The sequence below is a fragment of the Rhinatrema bivittatum genome, chromosome 4 (genome assembly GCF_901001135.1).
Source record: "Rhinatrema bivittatum chromosome 4, aRhiBiv1.1, whole genome shotgun sequence".
Taxonomy (NCBI): Eukaryota; Metazoa; Chordata; class Amphibia; order Gymnophiona; family Rhinatrematidae; genus Rhinatrema; species Rhinatrema bivittatum.
Window position 1 is genome coordinate 457,407,105 of NC_042618.1, and position 25,206 is coordinate 457,432,310.

Consider the following 25,206-nt stretch of genomic DNA (forward strand, 5'->3'; position numbering starts at 1 on the left):
CAGGCGCTCTACCTTTCTCTCTTGTCTCCTAATGCAGTCTCTGGCTGCCGGATTTAGTCAGTCAGCACCCCCTGGAGATTTTCCTGAGGCAGGTTGCTTCTCTTTGGATCCTCTCAAGACAATTCTCTTCGGAGTGCACTCTTGTCTCTGGAGAGATCCTTTCTTTGCTGGAGGGCCCCTCAGATGCAGTTTCTTCACACAATACTTTTCTTCTGGATGCCTCTGCACAACAGGACTTCATCCCCTCTGGGCTCTGGAACTTCTCTCTTCCTTGCCCAAAGGATATCCCTCCTTCAGCCTTTGCCACCGTGGAGGACAGACCCACCAAGCGTCCTCCGTGAGTAGAAGCATCTGCTCCCTCAGCCCAATGTTATGCTGAACCGAACTCCCCCTGGGTTTCATGGGCCCAGGAATGATGTCAGATCTCAAATCCCTCCCAGGGGGCGTGGTACACTACACTAACACCCTTACAATACACTGACCTCCCAGATAGGGGCAGGACCCAGATGGAGACCTCTGATACAACTGCTGGTACGATGACCTGTTGAGGCCACAATTGCCACACCCCCAAATCTGCCCCTTACTCTAGATTTTGGGGGTCCCCTTAAGCCAGTGATAATCTCCCTAGGGATAAAAAGGGAGATTTCGAAAAGGGCAAAATACCTTATAAATCAGGTCCAGGGTGCTTTCCATTTATAAAACTGAAAATGTGTAATATTTCTGCTTGATGTTATTTACGTATATTTTGTTTGCTTTTAGGACGTTATGCGTTATTATGGAACTGGAACATAGTGATGCACCAGCTCATTTCCAGCCAATCACATTACACTGGGGAATCCTACTGCAACAGAAGGAAGGGTTCTTTAGTCCAAAGTGTGGTGACACTTTGGGACCAATGTACTATCGTGTGTTGATGCTGTTGCAAGCGTTATTGCACGTTAACATCCACATTATTGATCTCAAGTGATTAATGGGCATTAATAGTGCTTACACAGGGGTGCTCAATCCAGTCCTCTGCCCCCCCCCCAGCCCATCCAGGTTTCAGGATATCCTAATGAATATGCATGAGACATATCTGCATGCATTAAGGCAGTGCATGCAAATGAATCTCATGCATATTCATTTGAGTTATCTTGAAACCCAACTGGCCAGGGGTGTGGGCCCCAAGGAATGGTTTGAGTACCTCTAGCTTGAAGTAATGAAATGTAAAAGGATGCAAAATAGCTCATTAACTATTAGCATAGTAAAAAAACATGCAGGTTAAAATTAAACAAAATACACTGACGATGAAATAATGCCGAAAACTTAATACACTTTGCCTGTTGTGTAGTTAAGCTTTTGAAGGCCATTCATTTGCAGTAACATGTGCCTCCTTTGAATATCATTAATAATGGTTTGTTAATATGCATGATAGTGATAACTGCACTAATGGCTGATGTTGACACATGTTAGCATATTGGCTCCCTTGTCAGTAGAGATGGTCAAAGATGCAGCAATTATGTAACATCATAGTTTCTGGAGACGAGGCAGTTCCATGGATATAATGATGCCATTTGGTTCTAAGGAAAAGTGGTGATCTGGGAAAGTGAGGTGACCAGAATATTTAGGGAGGATAAGAAACGTTTTTTCCACTGTGCTGCACCATTGGCTACAGATCCACAGTGGTGGTGTGGAGGAGGGGTGACCATCATCCTTTAGATGGCTACAGAAATAATCATAAAAAAATAGAATTAAAAAATGGCACTTTAGGCTAAAGTGTATCTGACCACAGTATTTATAAGAGGGTCATTTTATAACAACCTGCAAAGGACTGAAGTCCACATGTAGAAAGTGCATATGGATTTCAGAACAAATAAGTAAAATGCATTTACACCCATACTTTCCCCAAAAAAGTACATATGAAATTGGTTTCCCTGCCCCAGGGAACGCCTCTTTCAAATATGTAAGAGTGCATGTAAAACTGCTTCTATACATACTTTTATGTGCGCAAGCCCCAGAGTAATTTTCAAAAAACTCATTTAGGCACATGAAACTGCATTTTACGCATGTAAATGCTTTTGAAAATAGCACCCTATGGGGCAGCATTTTCAAAAGGTTACGCACGCCGGGCTTTTTTTCAAAAGGCCCTGCGTGCGCATGTTATAAAATGGGAGTACAGGTGTGCACACTGGGTAGCGGTGTGCACATGTACGCCAGTGCGCAGGTTTGATAATCTACCCCTATATGTATTAACTACTTCACCCAATACCCCATTTTGAAAATAGTTATTTTGTTAAGTAGATGAATACCTTACTTCTGATAACATTGCAATGTGTCTAATAAGTAGGATAGGAACACACAACACCAAGTCAACCACACCAACAATTGTAACTTACTGGATCACAAATATGTCCTTTCGTCTAAAGAAAAATGAAGAATATCTGGAAGGTAAAGATCCATTAACAATTTAGTACAGGAGCAAAACTAGGTACTTTTCAATAACCACTCTTAAAACACAAGACGTTACACTAAGGGTTGGATTTTAAAAAGGTTACGCGCGCGCTGGATCTATTTTAAAAAGGCCCGGTGACGCGCATAAAGCCCCGGGACACGTGTAACTCCCGGGGCTTTACTAAAGGGGAGGTCCGGGGTGGGGCGGTCCGGGGGCGAGGCAGGGCGAGGCCAGAGGCCTCCCACACAGCGGCCATTGCCGCTGTGTTGAAGGATTGTGTGCCGGCAGGCTGCCGGCGCGCGCAACTTGCGGGGGGTGGGGGTAGGTCAGGTTAGGGGGAAGGGAACAGGGGAAGGCAGCGTGGCTTGGCACGTGCAAGGTGCACAACTGTGCACCCCCTCGCGCGCGCAAGTTATAAAATCGGGTGTGCGTGCGCCGGGTAGCACGCGCACCTTTTTAAAATCTCCCCCTAATACGGTACAGTCATAAATAATGGATATTACAACAGCAGAGCAAAAGAGATTTGGTCACATTTCCACGATCAATATGATGTTGGATGCAGTGGACTCTTCCTGTACTGTTGTTGGAACTGCTGATTTTCAGAAGGGTTTTGGGAGAAGGTGGGAGTTGGTAGAAAAGAGTTGAATGAACAGCTGGCTGGAGATAAGAGAAATGAAAAAAATGCATGGCTGTGGTATTCACTGATGTCTGCTAATCAAACACTCTGGGCCTGATATACTGAACATTTCTTCCTCTCCCCTCCACTCAACATTACCAGTCCGATGCAATATCGGCGCAAGGAAAACGGGTGTTTGGGGTTGAGCGCCCTCTCTCCCAATGCGTGCCAATCAACCTCTCCGGGGCACCCAATTTAAGTTTTATATTGGGTGTCATGGTAAAAAGGAGGCACTAGGGGAAACCATGCACCCCTAGCGCCTCCTCGACCCAGGAGCGGTCAGCTGTCAGCCACAGGTTAGAAAAAGGGATCTTGTTAATTGAGCGTCACTTTTCCTAATCTGACCGCTGGTACCACAATATTAAGTCAGAGGAAGTACAGAAAAGCAGTATTTTCTGCTTTTCTGTACACTTTTTGGGCTGTTCAAAAATTAACGCCTGCTTTGATTAGTTTCTGAGGGCAAAAATGTGTGCGTTGGGTGCACATTTTTTTTGTTTTTGAATTGGGGAGAATCGCTAATAGCCTCATCAACATGCATTTGCATGTGATGGGCGAGCGTTTTGGATGCACTAATCCCCTCATAGAATAAGGGGTTGTGGACACACGTCCAAACCCGCATCCAACCATGGGTTAAACAGTGCGCTCGACTGAGTGCATTGTATTGCATCAGCCTGTATATGTCCATGGGAAAAATGCTTAGAACATAGATCCCCAACTGATAAAGATCTAGGATCTGCAATTTGGAAAACCTCAAGCTAACAATAACCCATTTTTTTCTATAGAGCATTGCTAGCAGTAATGTTTGTTATGAGTTTTACAGTTGCTTGGTTTTGATTGTTAATATTACTACCCTTAACATAAGGCTTGGGGGTAACTTGCACAGGGTGGCAGTTACTACCATAAGATACTTGTTGGGCAGACTCAGTGTGCTGCAGCAGTCAAAAAAGCAAACAGAATGTTAGGAATTATTAGGAAGGGAATGGTTAATAAAATGGAAATTGTCATAATGCCTCTATATCGCTCCATGATGAGACCGCACCTTGAATACTGCATACAATTCTGGTCATCACATCTCAACAAAGGTATAGTTGCGATGGAGAAGGTACAGAGAAGGACGACCAAAATGATAAAGGGGATGGAATAGCTCCACTATGAGGAAAGACTAAAGAGGTTAGGACTGTTCAGCTTGGAGAAGAGGCGACTGAGGGATATGATAGAGGTCTTTAAAATTATGATAGGTCTAGAACGGGTAAATGTGAATCGATTATTTACTCTTTTAGATAATAGAAAGACTAGGGGGCACTCCATGAAGTTAGCATGTGGCACATTTAAATCTAATTGGAGAAAGTTCTTTTTCCCTCAACGCACAATTAAACTCTGGAATTTGTTACCAGGGGATGTGGTTAGTGCAGTTAGTGTAGCTGGGTTTAAAAAAGGATTGGATAAGTTCTTGGAGGAGAAGTCCATTATCTGCTATTAATTAAGTTGACTTAGAAAATAGCCGCTGCTATTATTAGCATCAATAGCATGGAATAGACTTGGTTTTTGGGAACTTGTCAGGTTCTTGTGGCCTGGATTGGCCACTGTTGGAAACAGGATGCTGGGCTTGATGGACCCTTGGTCTGACCCAGTAGGGCAATTTCTTATGTTCTTATGACCATTTGGTCTTTTTCTGCCGTCATTACTATGTTAAGACCCTCACAAATCCCAGTAGATTTCTGCTTTCCCTGTTAGGGATGTGCATTTGTTTGATACGATTAGCACATCCAAACCAAAAATGGCCTTTCCTGAAAATAGGGAAAAATAACCCATGCTATAGTTACACAATGTTAGATTCCATATTAGGTGCTACGACCCAAGAAAGAAATCTAGGCGTCATAGTGGATAACACATTGAAATCGTCGGTTCACTGTGCTGCGGCAGTCAAAATCAAATAGAATGTTGGGAATTATTAGAAAGGGAATGGTGAATAAAACGGAAAATGTCATAATGCCTCTGTATCACTCCATGGTGAGACCGCACCTTGAATACTGTGTACAATTCTGGTCGCCGCATCTCATAAAGATATAATTGCGATGGAGAAGGTACAGAGAAGGGCTACCAAAATGATAAGGGGAATGGAACAGCTCCCCTATGAGGAAAGACTAAAGAGGTTAGGACTTTTCAGCTTGGAGAAGAGATGACTTAGGGGGGATATAATAGAGGTCTTTAAGATCATGAGAGGTCTAGAATGGGTAGATGTGAATTGGTTATTTACTCTTTCAGATAATAGAATAGGGGGCACTCCATGAAGTTAGCACATTTAAAACTCCATGAAGTGGCACATTTAAAACTAATCGGAGAAAGTTCTTTTTCACTCAATGCACAATTAAACTCTGGAATTTGTTGCCAGAGGATGTGGTCAGTGCAGTTATTGTAGCTGTGTTTAAAAAAGGATTGGATAAGTTCTTGGAGGAGAAGTCCATTACCTGCTATTAATTAAGTTTAATTAGAAAATAGCCACTGCTATTAATAGCAACAGTAACATGGAATAGACTTAGTTTTTGGGAATTTGCCAGGTTCTTATGGCCTGGATTGGCCACTGTTGGAAACAGGATGCTGGTCTGACCCAGTATGGCATGTTCTTATGTTCTTACCTGAACATTTTTAGGTATTTTGAGTTTGTTTTACTTAAAAAAAAAAAAAAAAGGCCTCCTTTGCAACTCTCGGTCCCCCTCCTCTGCTTTCTGGGGCTTCCCTGGATCTTCCTAGACCTCTACAATCACTCTTGGGTTGGGGCCTACCCAGTTGGTTCCATTTTTAAAAGGAGTTTCAGCACCCAGGAGCAAGTGGACATCGCTTCTGTCCCTTTTTTCAGCATTGACCCTTGTGGAAGTTATAATTTGAGGTCAGGAAGGTCCCCAGCCCTAAAACATTTCTAGGGTGGCTGGAGAGCAGAAGGTGCCAGAGAAACCCTGGCTTGTATCGGCTTAGCCCAATCAGATAGGCCTTTACTCTCAAGTTTCTTGGGGGGTGTTCACAGGATGTTGCGACCGTCGCTGCCTGACGTCTCCATTCTGCCCACCTTACCTCTTTGGCGATTCCCTCTTTGGTTGGTGGAAGTTTGGCTGCCGCGGCGTCATCTTGCCGACCTCCTCCAGCGTTCCTGGACTGGCTAGACGCTGCCTTCCTTCATGTTCTCCTGAGGCCTAAGGGCGCGCACGCGGTGCGGCCCCGACTCAAGTACCAACTGTGGCGCGAACCTCAGGGGCGTCCCCCTGAGATGATGTCATCATTGCCAGATATTTAAGGTCTCTTGTTTTGCTAGCTAATCGAGTTAGCAAAGGGTTTCCTACCTAGCTGCCTCCAGGTTAAAGGATAAAGGTGAACCGGTAGATGTAATGTATTTGGATTTTCAGAAGGCGTTTGACAAAGTCCCTCATGAGAGGATTCTAAGAAAACTAAAAAGTCATGGGATAGGAGGCGATGACCTTTTGTGGATTACAAACTGGTTAAAAGACAGGAAACAGAGAGTAGGATTAAATGGTCAATTTTCTCAGTGGAAAAGGGTAAACAGTGGAGTACCTCAGGGATCTGTACTTGGACCGGTGCTTTTCAATATATATATAAATGATCTGGAAAGGAATACGACGAGTGAGGTTATCAAATTTGCGGATGATACAAAATTATTCAAAGTAGTTAAATCACAAGCGGACTGTGATACATTACAGGAGGACCTTGCAAGACTGGAAGATTGGGCATCCAAATGGCAGATGAAATTTAACGTGGACAAGTGCAAGGTGTTGCATATAGGGAAAAATAACCCTTGCTGTAGTTACACGATGTTAGGTTCCATATTAGGAGCTACAACCCAGGAAAAAGATCTAGGCATCATAGTGGATAACACTTTAAAATCGTCGGCTCAGTGTGCTGCAGCAGTCAAAAAAGCAAACAGAATGTTAGGAATTATTAGGAAGGGAATGGTTAATAAAACCTTGAATACTGTGTACAATTCTGGTTGCCGCATCTCAAAAAAGATATAGTTGCGATGGAGAAGGTACAGAGAAGGGCAACCAAAATTATAAAGGGAATGGAACAGCTCCCCTATGAGGAAAGGCTGAAGAGGTTAGGGCTGTTCAGCTTGGAAAAGAGACGGCTGATTGGGGATATGATAGAGGTCTTTAAGATCATGAGAGGTTTTGAATGAGTAGATGTGACTCGGTTATTTACACTTTCGAATAATAGAAGGACTAGGGGGCATTCCATGAAGTTAGCAAGTAGCACATTTAAGACTAATCGGAGAAAATTCTTTTTCACTCAACGCACAATAAAGCTCTGGAATTTGTTGCCAGAGGATGTGGTTAGTGCAGTTAGTGTAGCTGGGTTCAAAAAAGGTTTGCATAAGTTCTTGGAGGAGAAGTCCATTAACGGCTATTAATCAAGTTTACTTAGGGAATAGCCACTGCTATTAATTGCATCAGTAGCATGGGATCTTCTTAGTGTTTGGGTAATTGCCAGGTTCTTGTGGCCTGGTTTGGCCTCTGTTGGAAACAGGATGCTGGGCTTGATGAACCCTTGGTCTGGCCCAGCATGGCAATTTCTTATGTTCTTATGTTTTCAGGTATCGCTGCGGATGGGATTCGCTCGCCGCTTACCTTGCTACTCTGCTTCCTCGGACTTTACCAGGGGTACCCGCTCCTCGGGGCCCTCATTCTCTCTCTTGCTTTTCAGGTCGCAGTCTGGAACCAGTACTCGCTCCTCAAGGGCCCACGTTCCCAGACCTGCTACTGAATATAACTTCTGCCAGGAAGTCACCGCTGCCTACAATACCAGTGAGTTACCATCTCTCTCTCAGAGCTTTCCCTGGAACCAGGTACTCGCTCCTCGAGGGCCTACTTCATTCCAGCTCCTGGGCTGTTCCAAGAGATTATTGTGTGAGTGTTACCATCAAGGTTCTGTTCTTGAACTCTGCATACTCTGCCTACTCACTATCTCAGTTTCTGTACAGCTCAGCCATCCTGGGATCGCTGTTCCAGTGCCTGAGGGACTACAGCCCAGCTGGGCTCTTCCAGCTCACTACTGCCACCTCTGGTGGTTCTTTAAAACAGTTTAATAAAAGAACTAGTGTGTGCCTGTCTCCCAACTCTGAGCCTGACCAGTGGTCCCTCTCGGGATCTTCCCCCGTGGGCGTGGTCATCTGCCACCGGCCCAAGGATCCACCCACATTTATCACATATAATAACACAGGAGGAAGATTGGAGGGGCCCATGGAGGCCTCACAGTTTTCTTTGGGGTGGGAGGGGCCAGAAGGTCAGAAGGTCCTGGGGAGGCCCATATTTTTCTTTGTTTTGTTTTTAATATTTATTTTAGTACAGAAAATTAGTCAAACCTACATAAATATTAATCAAACTAATAAACAAAAAAACCCCAAATTGAAAAAAATGCACTGAAACAAATGTTTTGACCTACAAAACCCTATACTCTGTCAAATAAATTTTGCAAGGAATTATACATGTAAATGTAGCATACTAACATAGCAATTTTCAAAAAACATTTATGTGTGTAAAGTGTACTTACGCGAGCAAATCTAGAGACAATTCAATGGCATATATTGTAGCAATTTTCATAATCCCACTTACACGAATAAAGTGCATTTACATGTGTAAATCCCAATTTTACATGTGTAATTGCTTTTGAAAATCAGACCCTATATTTCTTTTGTTGCATCCATAATAACAGCAAAACTAAGCACGTGATCATGAAGGCCAGAGAAAGAAATGAAAAACTCTACAGCCTGAAGAGGAACCAGAATCCTCAAAATATCAATCTGCTTGTTTGGCGATTCTGTTGCTTTGGGGATTTTTGATCTTATTCCCAGATCTCCTTTCTTTTTTTTTTTCTGATTAGCTAGCATTTAAACATCTGTCCATGATGCACTTTTTTTTTTTTTGAAGGACCCAGTTCCACTATCTTGCTAGTCACAAAATCAAGAGGTTTCCTTCTGGGGGAATGGGGCAGGTTCCCTCAGGAGCAAAAAGCTAGCATCTGTAGGACAGCGAAGACATGTAGGAGGAGAGAATGACAGAAAGAGAGAAAGGAGGAGGTGGCAGAGGAGACACACTGACACACACTTGAGCACTTCAAAATATGTCCACTTTCTTTACACAAGGCAAACGTATTTCCAAGCAATAGGTTATATGAGGACCAAGGCTTTTTCTGTCATTGACATTTTTATTGTGGCATTCAGAGGCTTGAGGCTGAGCTATAGTCTGATCTTCAGAAGTCTCTTTTAGCTGACCAGCTGTTTTGGTTTGAGTTTAGAGATAATTTCTGTAGGTTCTGAGGCATTAGCTGACTGTGTGGTACAGCCATTATGATGCTCGCTCCACAGAGTGGAGAAATGGTTCGATGCTGGTTCCCTCCTGAGTCAGAGTGGACAGATTTATCCCTACGTCGCCCTCTTGCATCATCCCTTCTGACCAAACATGTTCTCTCACATCACCTTTTGAAGCTCCTGATTGACACATAAGAAAATAGTTGTAAACATGCAGCCAGGGCAGTTTTCCACTCTTCTGGAGCTCTCTGTTCTCTTTTCACCACCTCACCTGTGCCAGCTTTCCCACCTCTACTTTCTTCTCTGACAAGCAACCACCTTGTACCTGGCTTTGTTGTATACCTCTTGGAAGCCATGAGGAAGAAAACAGAAAAGGGAACTAAGCATGCTCAGCTCAGCATGCTCACACTATTTAGCATGCCCCGCCGGTAAATGAAATGCTCATGCTATTTATCCAATGCACTTTCAGATTTCCATGCTTGAAAATAGTGTAAGCAGGCTATCTCTGACATTTTCAATTGCAAGAATGCTAAATCGTTTGCATCACTCATTAAGTGGCACTTTAACATGCCTGTTAACTTTTTTTGAGGGACCATGCTAAATTTGATTTTCATAAGTTTTATTGCATAGGCCCCAAGGACTGGATTTGATTGTGATGGATGTCATTCATGCATATCCTCCAAGTCTCTGATATTTGCAAGAGCCTCCAGCATTTTGAGCTCCTATGAATCCATCAAATGCATCTTTATCAAACTCAGAATATCTGCAGCAGATATCCTAAATATCTCCAGCATAGCTTTAAAAGTCAGAGCTACCTTTTCCATACTGCATACATTTTTTTAAACCTCCTTTAGCTCTTGACTTGTTTATTGACAGATTAGAATCAGTATGAAGCCTGGGGGGTCAACTTGACAAGACTCTCATGATGGAATCCTACATCTCTCCTTCATGTACCTACGCCAGATTCACCAATTATGCAACTATCTTCAGCAGCACAACCTAGCCACCCTAATTCATGCATTAATCACCAGTCAAAATGACTACTGTAACTACCGAATGGCATTTCCCAGTACAGTATGACATGTCCCCAACTCTTGCAAAACACTGCTGTGAAAATCTTGGTAGGAGCCAAATCAGTAGAGGATGTAACACCTATCTTATATAAACTACACTGGCTCACGGAAGGAACCAGGATTAAATTCAAAACTCTTTGCTTTATCTTTACATACATATATAAGCAGGCCCCTGAGTACCTCTCCTTTCATCTTGCCCCCCTATGCCCCCTCCAGAGAACTCTGATCCTCCCAAAAGGCTGTTCTTGCCTCCTCCCCCTCCCCCCCCCCCCCCCCCCCCCCCCCCCCCTCCACATGACTTTTGGTCTGTCCAAGATTTTGGGCTTTCAGTTGTTATGAAAGCAACATCTGGAATAAGATGTCTCTTTCTCTTCGTCTTGAATCGTCCTACCTCACTTTCTGGAAACAGTCAAAGACAAGGTTGTCCATCCAGGCTTTCCTTCAGACTACTCACTAATGAGGCAAAAATATCAGCTCTGTCTGGAACTGCCTCTGTGGTTGTTCCCCCAGTACCCTTGAACATCTGCTATGCTAACACTTGTGTACCTCTTGTCTATACTGATGCTTTTTTTGTACCTGCTAGACTATCCTTTGTTGTAATCCGCTTTGAGGCCTCTTTGGAAAACAGTGGAATATCAAATATTTGGAAATAAATAAATAAGCAAGCTCCTCCGAGCAGGAATGGTCTCTTATGTGAATCAGTACAGGGCTGTGTACTTCTAGTAGTGCTTATTTTTAACATATTTATTTGCTAATAAGTCCAGAAAAGATTTAAACTTTTCAAAATCAGTTCAGTATTTCGGACTTGTCAGGTCACTGACACAACTAACAATTAGCAGGCAAATCACATGCCATTAGCAGCTCGTGCGTTCTGCTGTCTCAACATCCCTGGGCACAGATGGATGCCCTGCGCCCACACAGGGTGCACCATGTTTCTAAGCCATTAGGAGAACCCCAACCTGGACAAGCATGTAAGAGTACGCTACCAGTGGCGGATCTTTGGATTACACAAGCCTGAACAGGTTTGAATGCTTCACCACACACAGTCTTAGAAAAAAAAAAAAGCAAATACACAGCAGCTCCATTCTTTTCCACCACCCATAGTTTATATCAGTAGAAGGCTTAACCTCCAGTAAAAGGGACGTTTATGTGCGCTCTCTTAAACTAGCAAGCTGACGTTTGCTTGGGTCAATGCCGCCAGAAGATAATATTAGTCAAATAGTTGCTATATGGCTAATGCTATTAAAAAAAACTTGATTCTTAAATAAATTTGCACAGTTTCAAAGAAGACATAAAACTACTGTATTTCACTGCTTTTAACATTTTTACATTAGTAGCCATTAAAATGTAGATATTGCCATGGAAACTATCTGAAAAGTGGATGTGTTTTCATTTCCCGGAGTTTTACTTCACTTATAAAGGTAGCACTAACTGCTTTAGCAAATGTGTGGCAAGTATTATCTTTTTGAGTCAGACTGATGCCTGCTGAGAAGCAGAGTTACCAAGAAACGTCAATGCGGTAGGCCACCTGCTTCACCCAGAGCTTTCTCCCCACTTGTGTCCAAGCTGCCTGCTGGGCTTATCTACCAAAGGACTACTTTAAGTTACAAATTCACCTCCAAATTTCTCTTACTAACTCATGCTTAATAACCATGTCAACCGTCCATCCGAAACTACCCACCAGCAAATATCATTGCTTAAGCATTAAAGTAATACTTAAAATACAGGAAGTACAGACAGTAAGTGTGCCTGGGGGATGAACGTAATTTAAGAATGAAAGGATCCCCTCTCTTTTTGTTAAGGAAACAGCTCCTTTTGTGATTACCAAGTATTTGACCAATGGTAGATGCACATAGTTTTAATTTTCAGAAGTTTTAGAAGATATAAAAGATTTCAGCCTATGAACAGGTTAAGGTGGACAGTGGTGTGGGAATTCCTTTTTCATGAATTAAGGAAGAGCTGGTTGCTGAAGGCATGATTAAAATACTAAATCACTGTGAAATCAATCTCAGTCTTCACCTTCCAGTGTCTGGAGGACTACCCCAGAATATTCGGAAGGCAAATTTGCAAACACTAAGCATAATGGTTCTGCCTAAGGCCAGTCAATTGTTTGAGAAAATGTGGACGACATCACACCATCTTCTCTTTTACTCATCCTGGCCCAGCGAAAGACATGCATTTAATAGAAAATGAAGCAGGGTCTGCAGTTTAAAGGATTGCTGCGGGGCAGAATGTGAGTGTTACGACCATTTCAAATGGATATCCCCTTGTCTAAATATATTCAAATGTAAATCAGAACCATGAAAAATATTTAGCAAACTTTCAACGAGTAAAACGGTGCTAACACAGCAGCAAGAGAAAGAAAAATCCCACCCTTCGATTAGATCTTTATTATCTAGTCACATCTGGTTTACCAGAAGCCTTACGTGTACTTAATGACACTGAAAATTGCAGCGCGTGGACAGCCATGACTATTTTATCAGGCGTTTTCTCAGTATAAATTAACATAGAGTTAATAAACCATTCTGCATCTCTTAGGTCTGACTTCATGGTGCAAGAGCCAGAGATTTAAGTGTTTCTCTAACTGCTGGTGTGAAGTGCCTAGAAGGGGGAGGTCAGCCTTTGAAAGATGATCTCAGTGACCTGTGTAAATAAGATCACCACAAACACTTCCAAACAAGTAAAGGTCAGCACGGGGTCATGGCTAGAGACCTTTTGGACTACTGTTCTACCCACGAAGTAAACATACCGGGTTAACCTCTCATCCTTGAGTTCCAGGTCGGCCACTGTGATCAACTGATCAAGTTTGAATTTCGTGTCAATAATTTCTGCATCCCTTGGGGAGTAGGTACCTCCTTCTTTCTGCTTTTGTCTAATTCTAAAGAGAAAACAGTAAACACAGTAAAAGAATAGAACACATGATCAGGGATATGCAGTCGTGTAACTGTAACGGCACAGGTTAAAGAATGGCATGAAAATATATTCAAGCTTCCTTTTTTTTCAGGGTGGCCAATGAAGAAAGGTTAGTTGTTTTAATTCTACCAACCGATGAGGCACAAATGAGCATATGTCACACTTTTTGGACAATACACTTCATATAAATATATAAACTGAAAAGGGAATGTACTAGAAATCTCACAAAGTTAATATTCTGAAAAGGAAATACTTCCTGGTAAAATACATGCAATCTGATGTTAAATACACATACCGTATACTGAAATATACTTGATATGTAATTAATTGCACATATAACACATGCACCTAAAAATTACCTGGTGGCTCACTGGCAGGGTAGAGAGCTCTGCCAAGCAGAAAGTCCCAGGTTTCATCCCTAAGTAAGGTCTTCCCTGGGTTAGCTTGGGATGGTTCCTAAACATGTAAAAGGAGGCCCTGAAAAATCCCCCCCCCCCCTAATTGTTGGTAAATCACAGCAAAATAAGGGGCAGGATAGGGAAAGTATGTGTGGGGACTGCATTTTCAAATCCCCAAGTGTACTTCCCTTTAAAGCAGGTGCAAATATACAGGCCAAGAAAAAAAAACCCCAATCCCCACTAGCTTTCATTTTCAAAGGGTAACTCCACTGGACTGCAAGCCCTACAACAAGTTTCAGAATTGCCCCCATACTGTTGATAGCATTTACATGGTTGGTTGATTCAGGGTTTTGAGAAGAGTGATGCATCCTGTTTCAAAAATACAGCCTCAAATATATAAATCTGCATATGTTTCTAAATATAAGACACTGTAGAAAGGTACATTCCAAAACAGAATGAATATCTCCATTTTTATTGCATAACGCTATCTCCTGCTTTGCTGTCATCAAGCTCCTGTGACAGACAGCAGGTGGATCCAGAGGCAATTAAAAGTAACTAAGGAGAGAATAATCATCAAACTGTCTTGCAGTGTTATTCAAATATCCATTTCTCAACATAAATAAATAATTCCATGGATCATTTCCACCCACAGCAAGGCATGCATTCCATCAGTGGCTTACCGTGCAAAGGCAAAGATGGCTGCCACCAGGAGAATAATGGAGAGAATGCATAAAGTAACGGCAAGGATGATTTCAACAGTTCTTTCAGAAATTCCCTTGGCTGCAATACAATGACAGGACCATAAATTTGCTTTAGGCATGGACTACTGTCCCAATTCCTGAGTGAAGAAGAAATTCTAGAGAGGATTCCATTGGGCTTTAAAACGCATTATTAAGATTCTTCTTTTGGGCTCGGATTTTTATCTGAGTCTAGAAGAGACAGTAATGTTTGAAACTTTTGCATCTCCTACCCAGCAGCTTTTACCATCCATAAGTAAAATGTGGTGATGTTATAATGAAACTCACATCCAGTAGTAATTTTCTAAACAAAATAAGGTACCGGCTAGGGTTCAGTATCAGCCTTCTCTTTCCATGTTTTCCCGACGGGGAAAAGGAAGCAAGTTCTAGGTAGGTGACCTGGCAGAAAATCACGACTGCTCACATCAGAACCCCATGCAATTATCACACTGGTATGTGTGAAGCATGAATATAGCATGAAGACTGAAGACCAGGCATGGGGGGGGGGGGGGGGGGGGGGAGAGATGTTGCTGACAGAAAGGGTGCATGCTTTTTATTACAAAATATTTAGGAAAGTATAGAAAATAAAATACATTTGTTGAAAACTGAAGAACTAGGAAGAAAACCAAAACAGGGTACAAAAAAAAAAAAAAAACTCATCCCACTAGTTGAACAACACTCTACCTATGAAAAATCGCTAACCATGTTAACCAAATGATAAAATTGTAAAACGGTGTGATGGCATGCAATACCGAACGACGGTATATAAAGCTCTATAAATAAATAAATAAAGCAATCTATTGACTTTGTTAATATACAATTTTAGTATGGGGTGGTTTGATATTTATAGCATGCAGTCCGATGTAATTCATAGAAACATAGAAACATAGAAATGACGGCAGAAGAAGACCAAACGGCCCATCCAGTCTGCCCAGCAAGCTACGCAGTTTATCCTTTTTTTTTTTTTTTTAATATTCCCCCCCACCCCTTTTTTTTCTCCCCCTCCCCCGTCACTATTGGCTTCCAGCACCCTCCAGCCCCAATTCCCTTCCACCCCTCCACCAATGCAGAGAGCAGTGCCGTATCCGCATCCCAATGAACATCCAGCTCAATCAGGGGTAGCAACTGTCACAATTTGTAAGAAGCTCTGTAAGGATAAAAGGCTTGCGGAACATGTATTTTTATCCAAAGATTTCATCATCAGATTGAATAATTTGCTAGTTATATCCCTTTGTGATATGCTATGGTCAAGCTGTTTTGATTTTATTACCTTTGAAATTTAATGCCATAAAAATGAAATTGTGCTTTCCTTACCTAAAGTTTTGACAATCTCTGAATATTCTGAATCTGTAAATTGGCCTTTGATATTTGTTGCTCTAAATTTGAACCTGTAAAGGACCAGAAAAATAGTCTTATTATTTGCAAAATTATAAAGAATTAGAGGACTTAATTTACAAAAAATCTTATGGACCTCTGAATGGTGAAATAATACAAAAAATTAACATATTGAACAACAAAAGCAGTTATAAAATGAAATATTCACCCGATATTTGGCAACAAAAAAGAGAAAATATTCATCACAGCCTGAAAAAAAGATATTCAAGGCATACAGGACATTTCATTAATGTCCTCTACTCTGTCAAAGGGCACGTCTACTAGGGATGTGCATTTGTTTGCAACGAAATAGGAAATAGAGACGATATTTCCTATTTCACCGCGTTTGGGGGGGGGGACAAAACGATAAGAAAACCCATGACTTTCGTGTGGTTTTCTTATCGTATTTCGGAGGGGGGGGGGGGGGGGCGCGGGAAAGGGCACATTAAAAAAAACAAAAAAACCCAAACCCACCCCTAACCTTTCAAATTGAATTAATTTACCTTCTTCCACTATGCAAGCTGTTAACCAAACTGAACCTAAAACACTTCGTATACATCGACGATGTCCAGATCGTGATCCCCCTTAAAGAATCCATCACTAAAACACTTGAATTTTGGAAAATCTGCCTTCAAGAAATCAATTGCCTCCTCACTAGCTTAAACTTAATACTAAATTCTTCATAAAGCGAATTCCTTCTCATCTCTCCGGAAAACAGTAATATCACTACGAATCCACCAGCCAACCTTCACATCACCTAAGCAAGAGACTTAGGAGTTATTATCGATAATCGTCTAAATCCAAAATCATTTATCAACCAAACAACTAAGGACTGTTTTCATAAACTACATGTCCTGAAAAGAATAAAACCACTCCTTCACTCTCAAGATTACAGAACGGTTCTGTAAGCAATAATCTTCTCTAAGATAGACTACTGTAACTCTATCTTATTAGGTCTCCCCTCGTCTCACACCAAACCCCTTCAGATGGTCCAAAATGCGACAGCCAGACTACTGACAAACACGAGAAGAAGAGACCACATATCTCCCATCCTTAAAGACCTACACTGGCTGCCAATTCACTATAGAATCATTCATAAGTCCATTACCATTATCTATAAAGCCATCCATCACCATGCTCCACTCAACCTATAAATCCCATTCAGAAAATATACCTAGTTAGTCTAGGGTAATGCAGATGAGAATGAATTTACTCAATCCTACATTTAAGAAGTAATATCTCAAAGAGATAGTAACTCAATAATATACCTGGACTTGACCAACATTACTCAAATAATGATTTTATTTATGAAATTGTAACCAAACTTTATTGGCACCTGTTAGAAGATACGATATCCTACATTTACTTACCTTAGTCTACGTGCCTATTTGTAAACCGTTGCGATGGTATATAACTTAGCGACGATATAGAAAAGTTTTTAAATAAATAAATACCTCCTCCAGACCCATTAGAGAAGCTTACAGAGAATCACTACATGTACCCCATACTAAAACCTCTCAACATATAACATTTAGAGACCGGGCCTTTTCCACAGCAGGACCATCGCTATGGAACTCCATTCTACCGGATCTTCGACAGGAACCGTGCCTTCTAACATTCAGAAAAAGGCTTAAGACGTGGTTGTTTAATCAAGCCTTTCCAGACCCCAACTGAATCTCAATTCAACGACAACCATACTCAGACATTCCTAGAACATTGTAAATAATTGCTCTTTCTGTTAAATTCCTTTAGCCTTTCCTTCTTCACCCAGTTTTGAACAACCTTGTTTTATTGTAACTTCATAGTTTCTCTTCACCAGTTACTGTTTTATTTTATTTTCATTTTACACCTCCTGTTAAATGTAAACCAGCATGATGTGATTCTTATCTTGAATGCCAGTATAGAAAAACACTAAGAGGTAGATCTTTAAAAAGTATGCCGGATTTTATAAGATACGCGCGTAGCCGCGTGTATCTTATAAAATCTGGGGTCAGCGCGTGCAAGGTTGCGCAAGATTGGCAGCCTGCGCCGAGCAGGCGTAACTTGCTCGCGCCACCTCGCATCCCCCGGCACAGGCCGCAGTGCCGGGGGACTCGGGACCGCCCTCCCGGCCCACCCCCAAACCGTCGCCATGCCCCCGGACACGCCCCCTCCCGCCCCTTTTACGAAGCCCCCGGACTTACGCACGTCCCGGGGCTTTGCGCGTGCCGGCGGCCTATGCAAAATAGGTGCGCCAGCGCGCGAGTGCCCTGCACACGTAAATTCGGGAGCGCGTGCAGGTCTTTTAAAATCTAGCCCTAAATAAATAAATAAATAATTGCAAACCCCCCCCCCACCCTCTTGACTCCCCCAAGACTTACCGAAAGTCCTTGGTGGTCCAGCGGGGTCCCCCTCTCAGGCCATCGGCTGCCACTATTCAAAATGGTGCCGCCGGCCCTTTGCCCTTACCATGTGACAGGGGCTATCGGTGCCATTGGCCAGCTTCTGTCACATGGTAGGAGCAATGGACGGCCCAAGATAGCGTCAGCTGTCCAAGATGGTCAGGCAAGTCTTGGGGGGTTGGGAGGGTAGGGGGTTGCAATTAATTAAATTTGAATGGTTGGGGGGGGGGGTTTGGGGGTTGTTTTTTTTTTACATTTGAAGGGTCAGGGTGGGTTTCATGCTTCAGTTCGGGGATAGACGAAATAAAATCGGCCCAAACTGTGGGAAAACGAAATTCCCCAGCGGGCCAATAACGAAGGCCGAACCAAAAGGTTCGGCCGAATCACATCTCTAACGTTTACCACCATCCATTCATTCGAAAACATACACAGCTTTTATTCACTTCCACCAGGCTTCAGACTGAAAACTAATTCCTGCTCAAGAGTGGTGGAAGTCTTGTCTGAAGCACTGTTGTAGCCATGCAGCTCTCATTCATTCCTATGAGAGTGATTTTGACATGTAAATGTATTGTATTTCTGCAAAACTAGGTAAGCTATACAGCACCCCCAAAATCATTTAAGGGATTCTCAACCTTTTTTTTTTTTTTTAAAGCTGTTGATTAAGGTCCAGTGCCACTCTTCCCACCAGGGATCACAGCTTGCACTATTGATTCTTATGCAGTTGAGCTGATTAAGGGCTAGATTCATCAAACTATCACATGCGAAAGGAAAAGGGACATGTTTTATGATAATAGTGCACATTGTGATAAATAGACTATCTTAGTGCTTTGCATAGGTATTACTGCAGAGTGCAATAACCTTTTTGTACTTTGTAGTAATATAGACTCTGAACATCAAGCTAGGTTGAGAGAACATTGTACAAATCTCATCTTTGTGTGAGTTTCCTCACTCCAAATGACGTCAAATCTTCACAAGAGTGTACTGTTTTGTTCGTACGTCTCAAATGCAATTTGCAAAAAAAAAAAATCACAATTTGCATTATGGGCATATCGCACAGCTTAACACCAATGAAAAAGGTGTAGTTATTTTCGGCATTAAAACTGTGCGATATGGTTTCGCACCTTGCGAAGCCAGCCCACTTTTCCCAAAATCCCACCTGCAACTCCTCCTCTTTTAAAAATTAGCATCGCTCCATGCGTTATGTTGCTTTTCGCATGCCAAAAGGCCATAATGCGAGTTGGAAAATAACCCCCTAAATGTCTAGAACACATTTAAGCAAAGTGGTGCAGTGATTGAAGAGTAGGCAAGGGTTTTTAACTTCTTTCCCTTACTGTGATCTAATATCTCTCTTGGAGCAATATCACGTCACCTAATTTTATATACTGATGATATCAGGAGGGTGGTAACGGGATTCACACATATTGTAATAAGACTGATTATATATTGTGTGATACAGAGAGAGAGAGTTGGCTGGTTTAAGGCTCACATGAATGGGGTTAATTCAAGATATGCGAGGCCTATAAGCTGCATTCTTTTAACATGGTATTTGATTACATTTAATCATCAATCTCACTAATATCTTTCTGCCAGAAATTTTGTTCTATCCCAAATTCTCTGTCCTGAGGAATGAAAAAAGAATACCTGGTTATTTGTCCAAACCTTCAGTTTATTATTATGTATGTGAGATCCTCAATATTATGGCTGTTGCCTGTTTCTTTTGTGGACGTGAGTGTTTTAAATTGTCTCTTAGAATTATTTTATATTGTTCTTTTCCTATAGGACTGTATTTGTATTGCTTTATATGAAATCCACTTGGTGCTTTCTAGGAAAATGTGGAATATCAAGTGGAATAAAATGAATAATTAATCAAATATGAACTACTGTAGATCTGAGACTTAACCATTTTGACGACCAGTTTTCATTTTCACTTTGATCACCCAACTCTTGGTTGAATTGAAGCTTCTTGTGTCAATGAGAACATTTTAGAATGGGACAATAAAACAGCTTGCAGTTTGGGAAAACAAATTGCACCGATTATGAAGGCTTGCTTTTTCACTGATATCCCATATTGTCTCTTTTCCACTTCTACTAAAAAATGTAAAAGTAAAAGTTTTCACATTATCAGTTTCATTTCATTTTGTACAACCATCCCCACCTGTTAACCAAATATGAAAAATGTAAGTCAGTGTATGACCCATTTGTCACGTTACAGTTCCTTTACTCTTACTGATTATTTTTTAAGATGTTTGCAGATGAACAGAGGATTCCCTCCATTTTCCTCTGCATTTTTGCCTATGACATAACAATTATGGATTTGTGATGTCACAAATAGTGGATTTGGATATCACTGGAGCAATCAAACGAGGGGGAAAGAAGTATGGAAACAGAGTTTTAGGAGGCTCCAGAGGACATTTGTGGGTCAAAATATTTTCAGGAAAATGCTCACATTAATGTTTGGCTATATGAGTAGGAAAACTTGAAAATATCATCAGTAATTATATGGAATTTGATGTTTAATATTTGATTTCAGATTATTGGTTTAGAGGGTAATTTTCAAAGCAAATTATATGGGTAAAAAGCAGTGCTTTACTTATAGAAATGCCTTGTTATAAAATTGCCTGGACTGAGCAGAGGTGTTCCTGGGCCGTCCATTGCTCCTTCCATGTGACAGGGGCTGACCAATGGCACCAGTAGCCCCTGTCACATACTAAGGGCAAAGGGCCACCGGCGCCATTTTGTTTACTGGCAGCAGACGGCCCGAGAGCGGGAGATCGCTCCCGGGACCCCCGCTGGACCACCAGGGACTTTAGGCAAGTTTGGGGGGGGGGGGGGGGTTGGATTAACTAAAGTTGAAGGATGGGGGTGGCTTTGTTTTTGTTTAAATAAATGTGCCCCTCACCCCCACGCTAACCCAAACAACTAATTTTCCCCGAAGTTCGGGGAAAATTCATCTCGGGATTCGGGTCCTCCAACCCATGCCAAATTGGACTATTTCTTTGAAATTTTCCAATTCGGCAAAAACGATTGCACATCCTTAACAAATATACAGGTAGGATAACTTTCAAACAAATGCTTGCAGTGGCATATACGCGTATATATGGCCGCGAGCAGATCTGCGCAAGTAATTTATAACTAGTTTGTATGATATGCACCCATTTTATAAAATACGCATCTCTACCCCACAAGATATGCGTGTATGTATGCTTATGAGTGAATACATGTAATGAATTAACACCATGTATATCAATGTATTGAATGCGCATAGTTTTTCTACCTATTTTAAAAATATACATGCGTATATTTTATGTGCGAAAATAAAATAGAGCTTACTTGCATAAGTCCTGAGTTACATGCATAAGTTGGCCAATTTTAAAGCATGCACGTGTAAATAAAATGAATCAGTTTTTCCAATTAGTTCACCAGTTTGCCCAGTACTTCTCCAGGTCATTGAGACCTTTCTGGTTCTTCAGCCTGAATTCCCCCCAGTTCACCCAGACCTCCCACCCAGTCAGTACTACAACATAAACACATTTGATATCCCTTATACCAGATAATTTGCAAGTTTAAAAATATGCGAGTAGGATGGCAAAAGCACACGGGTAAGTGTCTTTTAAAATAGCAACTTAACGTGTTCGTGTTGACCCTGCCTGGAACGCTGCAGACTGTCCCTTTTTCACGTAGATATATCTGCGTGCAAAAGTGATAATATGTACGCATTTTTGAATGTTATAAAATATGAAATACGTGAAGAGAGGCTACTTACGAGAGTGTATGCTAGTTTTTACACACGTAAAGTTTTGAAAATGTGCCCCATGTTGCTTAAAAGCATTTCTGAGATTTATCAATGATTTACTCCGCAAAGGTTTTTTCCAGTTCAGTTCCCCAGCAAAAATTGCTCCAGAATGGTGACGTTTGCTATTAGTGCTCGTACATGATAACACTTACAAATATTGCTTTCGAGGTTTGAGGGGGCCATTGCAAAATTTATCTTCACTGTTCTGCTGCATGCACGTTTCTTCAGCACCTATGACATACACCTCTTCTTTAGCATTCAGTCTCTCCTTCCTCTGTGGGCAGAGTGGGTTTGGGAAACCGTCATTTGTAAAATAAGGTCTTGGTTTCTTGAAGTAAGCGTCATGCCATTTGGTAATATTTCCATCATTTTGAGCTGGTGATAGAAAAAGAAAAAAGAAATGATGTATAGCATTGCATGCACCCTGCAGGCAAGAAGAGCAAAGCAAGCACGTAGAGGGGTGGTATTCCCACCCAGCTTTCAAGGGCTGCCAACAGGCTGGTTTTTCAGGACATCCCTAATGAATCTGCATGAGATAGATTTGCATGCAGCACTGTCTCCACTGTATGCAGATCTATCCCATGCATATTCATTAGGGATGTCTTGAAAACCTGGCCTGTTGGCGGCTCTCGAGGGCTGGGAGTGAATACCACGGGTGTAGAGCACGCCACACCTATTGATATAAGTTTTAAGATTTGCAAATGCCAGTGGGCTGTGTATTTCGGTTGATATTTGAGATGCAAAAGAATACTTTTTGGAATTCTCATTGTGAAGGCAATTTTCAAAGGGATTTCTGTGGATAAACAGGCATTTGTCAGCAGGAAAAAAACTCTTTAAAAGTCCCCCCTCCACGTGGAGAAAGCAGGGGCAGTTCAAGGCAATCTGCTCCCTGAGGTGAGGAAAAAAAATAGGCCCTCCCCCAAGGCATGGTGCAGGTCAAATCACAGAGAGAGCGGGGGGAGGGGCTTACCCCACTTGGAGTCTAGTTTTCTTGGTGATTTGAAATGCTGGGGAAGGGAGGATGCGAGGGTCAGGGATCCCAGAGGAGTAGCAGATAGAGTGCTAGAGATATTCCAGGAAAATTCCCGCAAAAAAGAAAGATATTTGCAACCCATTTGGTATTAGGCCTATTGCAAAGTGCGTTAGGTGTGAGCTTGGCCCCCAGAAAGCTATGAATAAACTGAATTACAATTACAATACAGTAAACCTCCCATACCAAAACAGCACTAACTGCCAGAATTCAAACAGTATCAACCCTACCCATGAAAAGCAACACTGCAAATAGTACATCAGGCCCTAAAACACCAATACACCTCCTATTAGGAAAGCAGAACAAACCAGGAACATAAGAACCTAAGAAGCTAACATACTGGGTCAGACCAAGGGTCCATCAAGCCCAGCATCAAGTCCTGCAGTGGCCAATCCAAGATACAAGCACCTATCAAGTACCCAAACATTAAATAGATCCCATGCTACTAATGCTGGTAATAAGCAGTATCTATTCCCTAAGGGCCAGATTTTAGTACCTAAACGCGGACGTAGATTTGTGTGCGCAACCCGGTACGCACAAATCTACTCCCAATTTTATAACATGTGCACACAGCCACACGCATGTTATAAAATCCGGGGTCGGCGCATGCAAGGGGGTGCACACTTGTGCACCTTGCGCGTGCCGAGCCCTAGAGGAGCCCCGATGGCTTTCCCTATTCCCTCCGAGGCCGTTCTGAAATCGGAGCGGCCTCGGAGGAACCTTTCCTTCCACCCCCCCCCAACCTTCCCCTCCCTTCCCCTACCTAACCCGCCCCCCAGCCCTACCTAAACCCCCCCGACCTTTTTTTTAGAAGTTGCGCCTGCCTCTGGGCAGGTGTAGGTTGTGTGCGCCGGCTGAGTGCCGGCGCACAATCCCCTGGCCTAGTGGCCCTACAAAGGCTCTGGCCACGCCCCTGTCCCACCCAGACCGCCCACACCTTCAAGCCCCGGGACATGTTCGCGTCCCGGGGCTTGTGAGCGTCACCGGGCCTATGCAAAATAGGCTCAGCACGCGTAGGGCTTTTAAAATCTACCCCTAAGTCTACTTGACTAATAGTTTATGGACCTCCTCCAGGAACTTGTCCAAAACTTTTTAAAACCCAGCTAAGCTAACTGCCTTAATCACTTCCTCTGGCAACAAACTGCAGAGCTTAATTGTGCGTTGAGTGAAAAATAATTTTCTCCGATTTCTTTTAATTATGTTACTTGCTAACTTAACAAAATGCCCCTAGTCCTTGTATTATCTGAAAGAGTAAACAACCGATTCACATTTACCTATTCTAATCCTCTCATGATTTTGTAGACCTCCATCACATCCCCCCTTAGCCATCAAGCTGAAAAACTGCAACCTCTTTAGCCTTTCCTGATAGAGGAGCTGTTCCACCCCCTTTATCATTTTGGTCGCCTTTCTCTGTACTTTCTACAGTGAAATTATACCTTTTTTGAGATGCGGCAACCAGAACTGAACACAGTACTCAAGCTGCAGTCTCACCATGGAGCGATACAGAGGCATTATAACATTCTCTGTTTTATTCACTATTCCCTTCTTAAAAATTCCTAACATTCTGTTTACTTTTTTGACCACCACAGCACAATGAGCCAACAATTTACATTTTTTTGTAGGGATGTGCATTCGCTTGCGACGAAATAGGAAATATAGATGATATTTCCTATTTTGTCGCGGTTCAGGGGGGTCCCCGAAACGTTAGGAAAACCCATGAAATTTAGTGTGGTTTTCTTATCGTTTTTTTTGGGGGGGGAGAAAGGGCACATAAAAAAACCCAAACAAACCCCAAACCCACCCCAACCCTTCAGATTTAATTAATTACAATCCCCCACCCTCCCGACCCCCCAAAAACTTGCCTAAAGTCCCTGGTGGTCCATCGGGGGTCCCGGGAGCGATCTCTCCCTCTTGGGCCATTGGCTGCCACTAATCAAAATGGCGCCGATGACTCTGCCCTTTCCATGTGACAGGGGCTATCAGTGCCATTGGCCGGTTCCTGTCACATGATTGGAGCAATGGATGTCCTGTGCCATTTTTTAAGATGGCGCCAGCCTCAGTCATAAACACACATTCATTGACTCAGG

The 25,206-nt window shown here is 42.3% G+C and overlaps 1 protein-coding gene across 1 annotated transcript in view; it reads right to left on the reverse strand.

Moving 5' to 3' along the window:
- Positions 1-25,206, reverse strand: part of PTPRQ (protein tyrosine phosphatase receptor type Q) — a 414,802-nt gene that overhangs the window by 37,511 nt on the left and 352,085 nt on the right. The window contains exons 49-52 of the mRNA XM_029597117.1: positions 22,242-22,464; positions 15,856-15,929; positions 14,485-14,584; positions 13,243-13,371 (exon numbers count right to left, since the gene is read on the reverse strand). Of these exons, the coding sequence (XP_029452977.1) occupies positions 13,243-13,371; positions 14,485-14,584; positions 15,856-15,929; positions 22,242-22,464 (526 nt within the window). The remainder of the gene's footprint in view (positions 1-13,242; positions 13,372-14,484; positions 14,585-15,855; positions 15,930-22,241; positions 22,465-25,206) is intronic.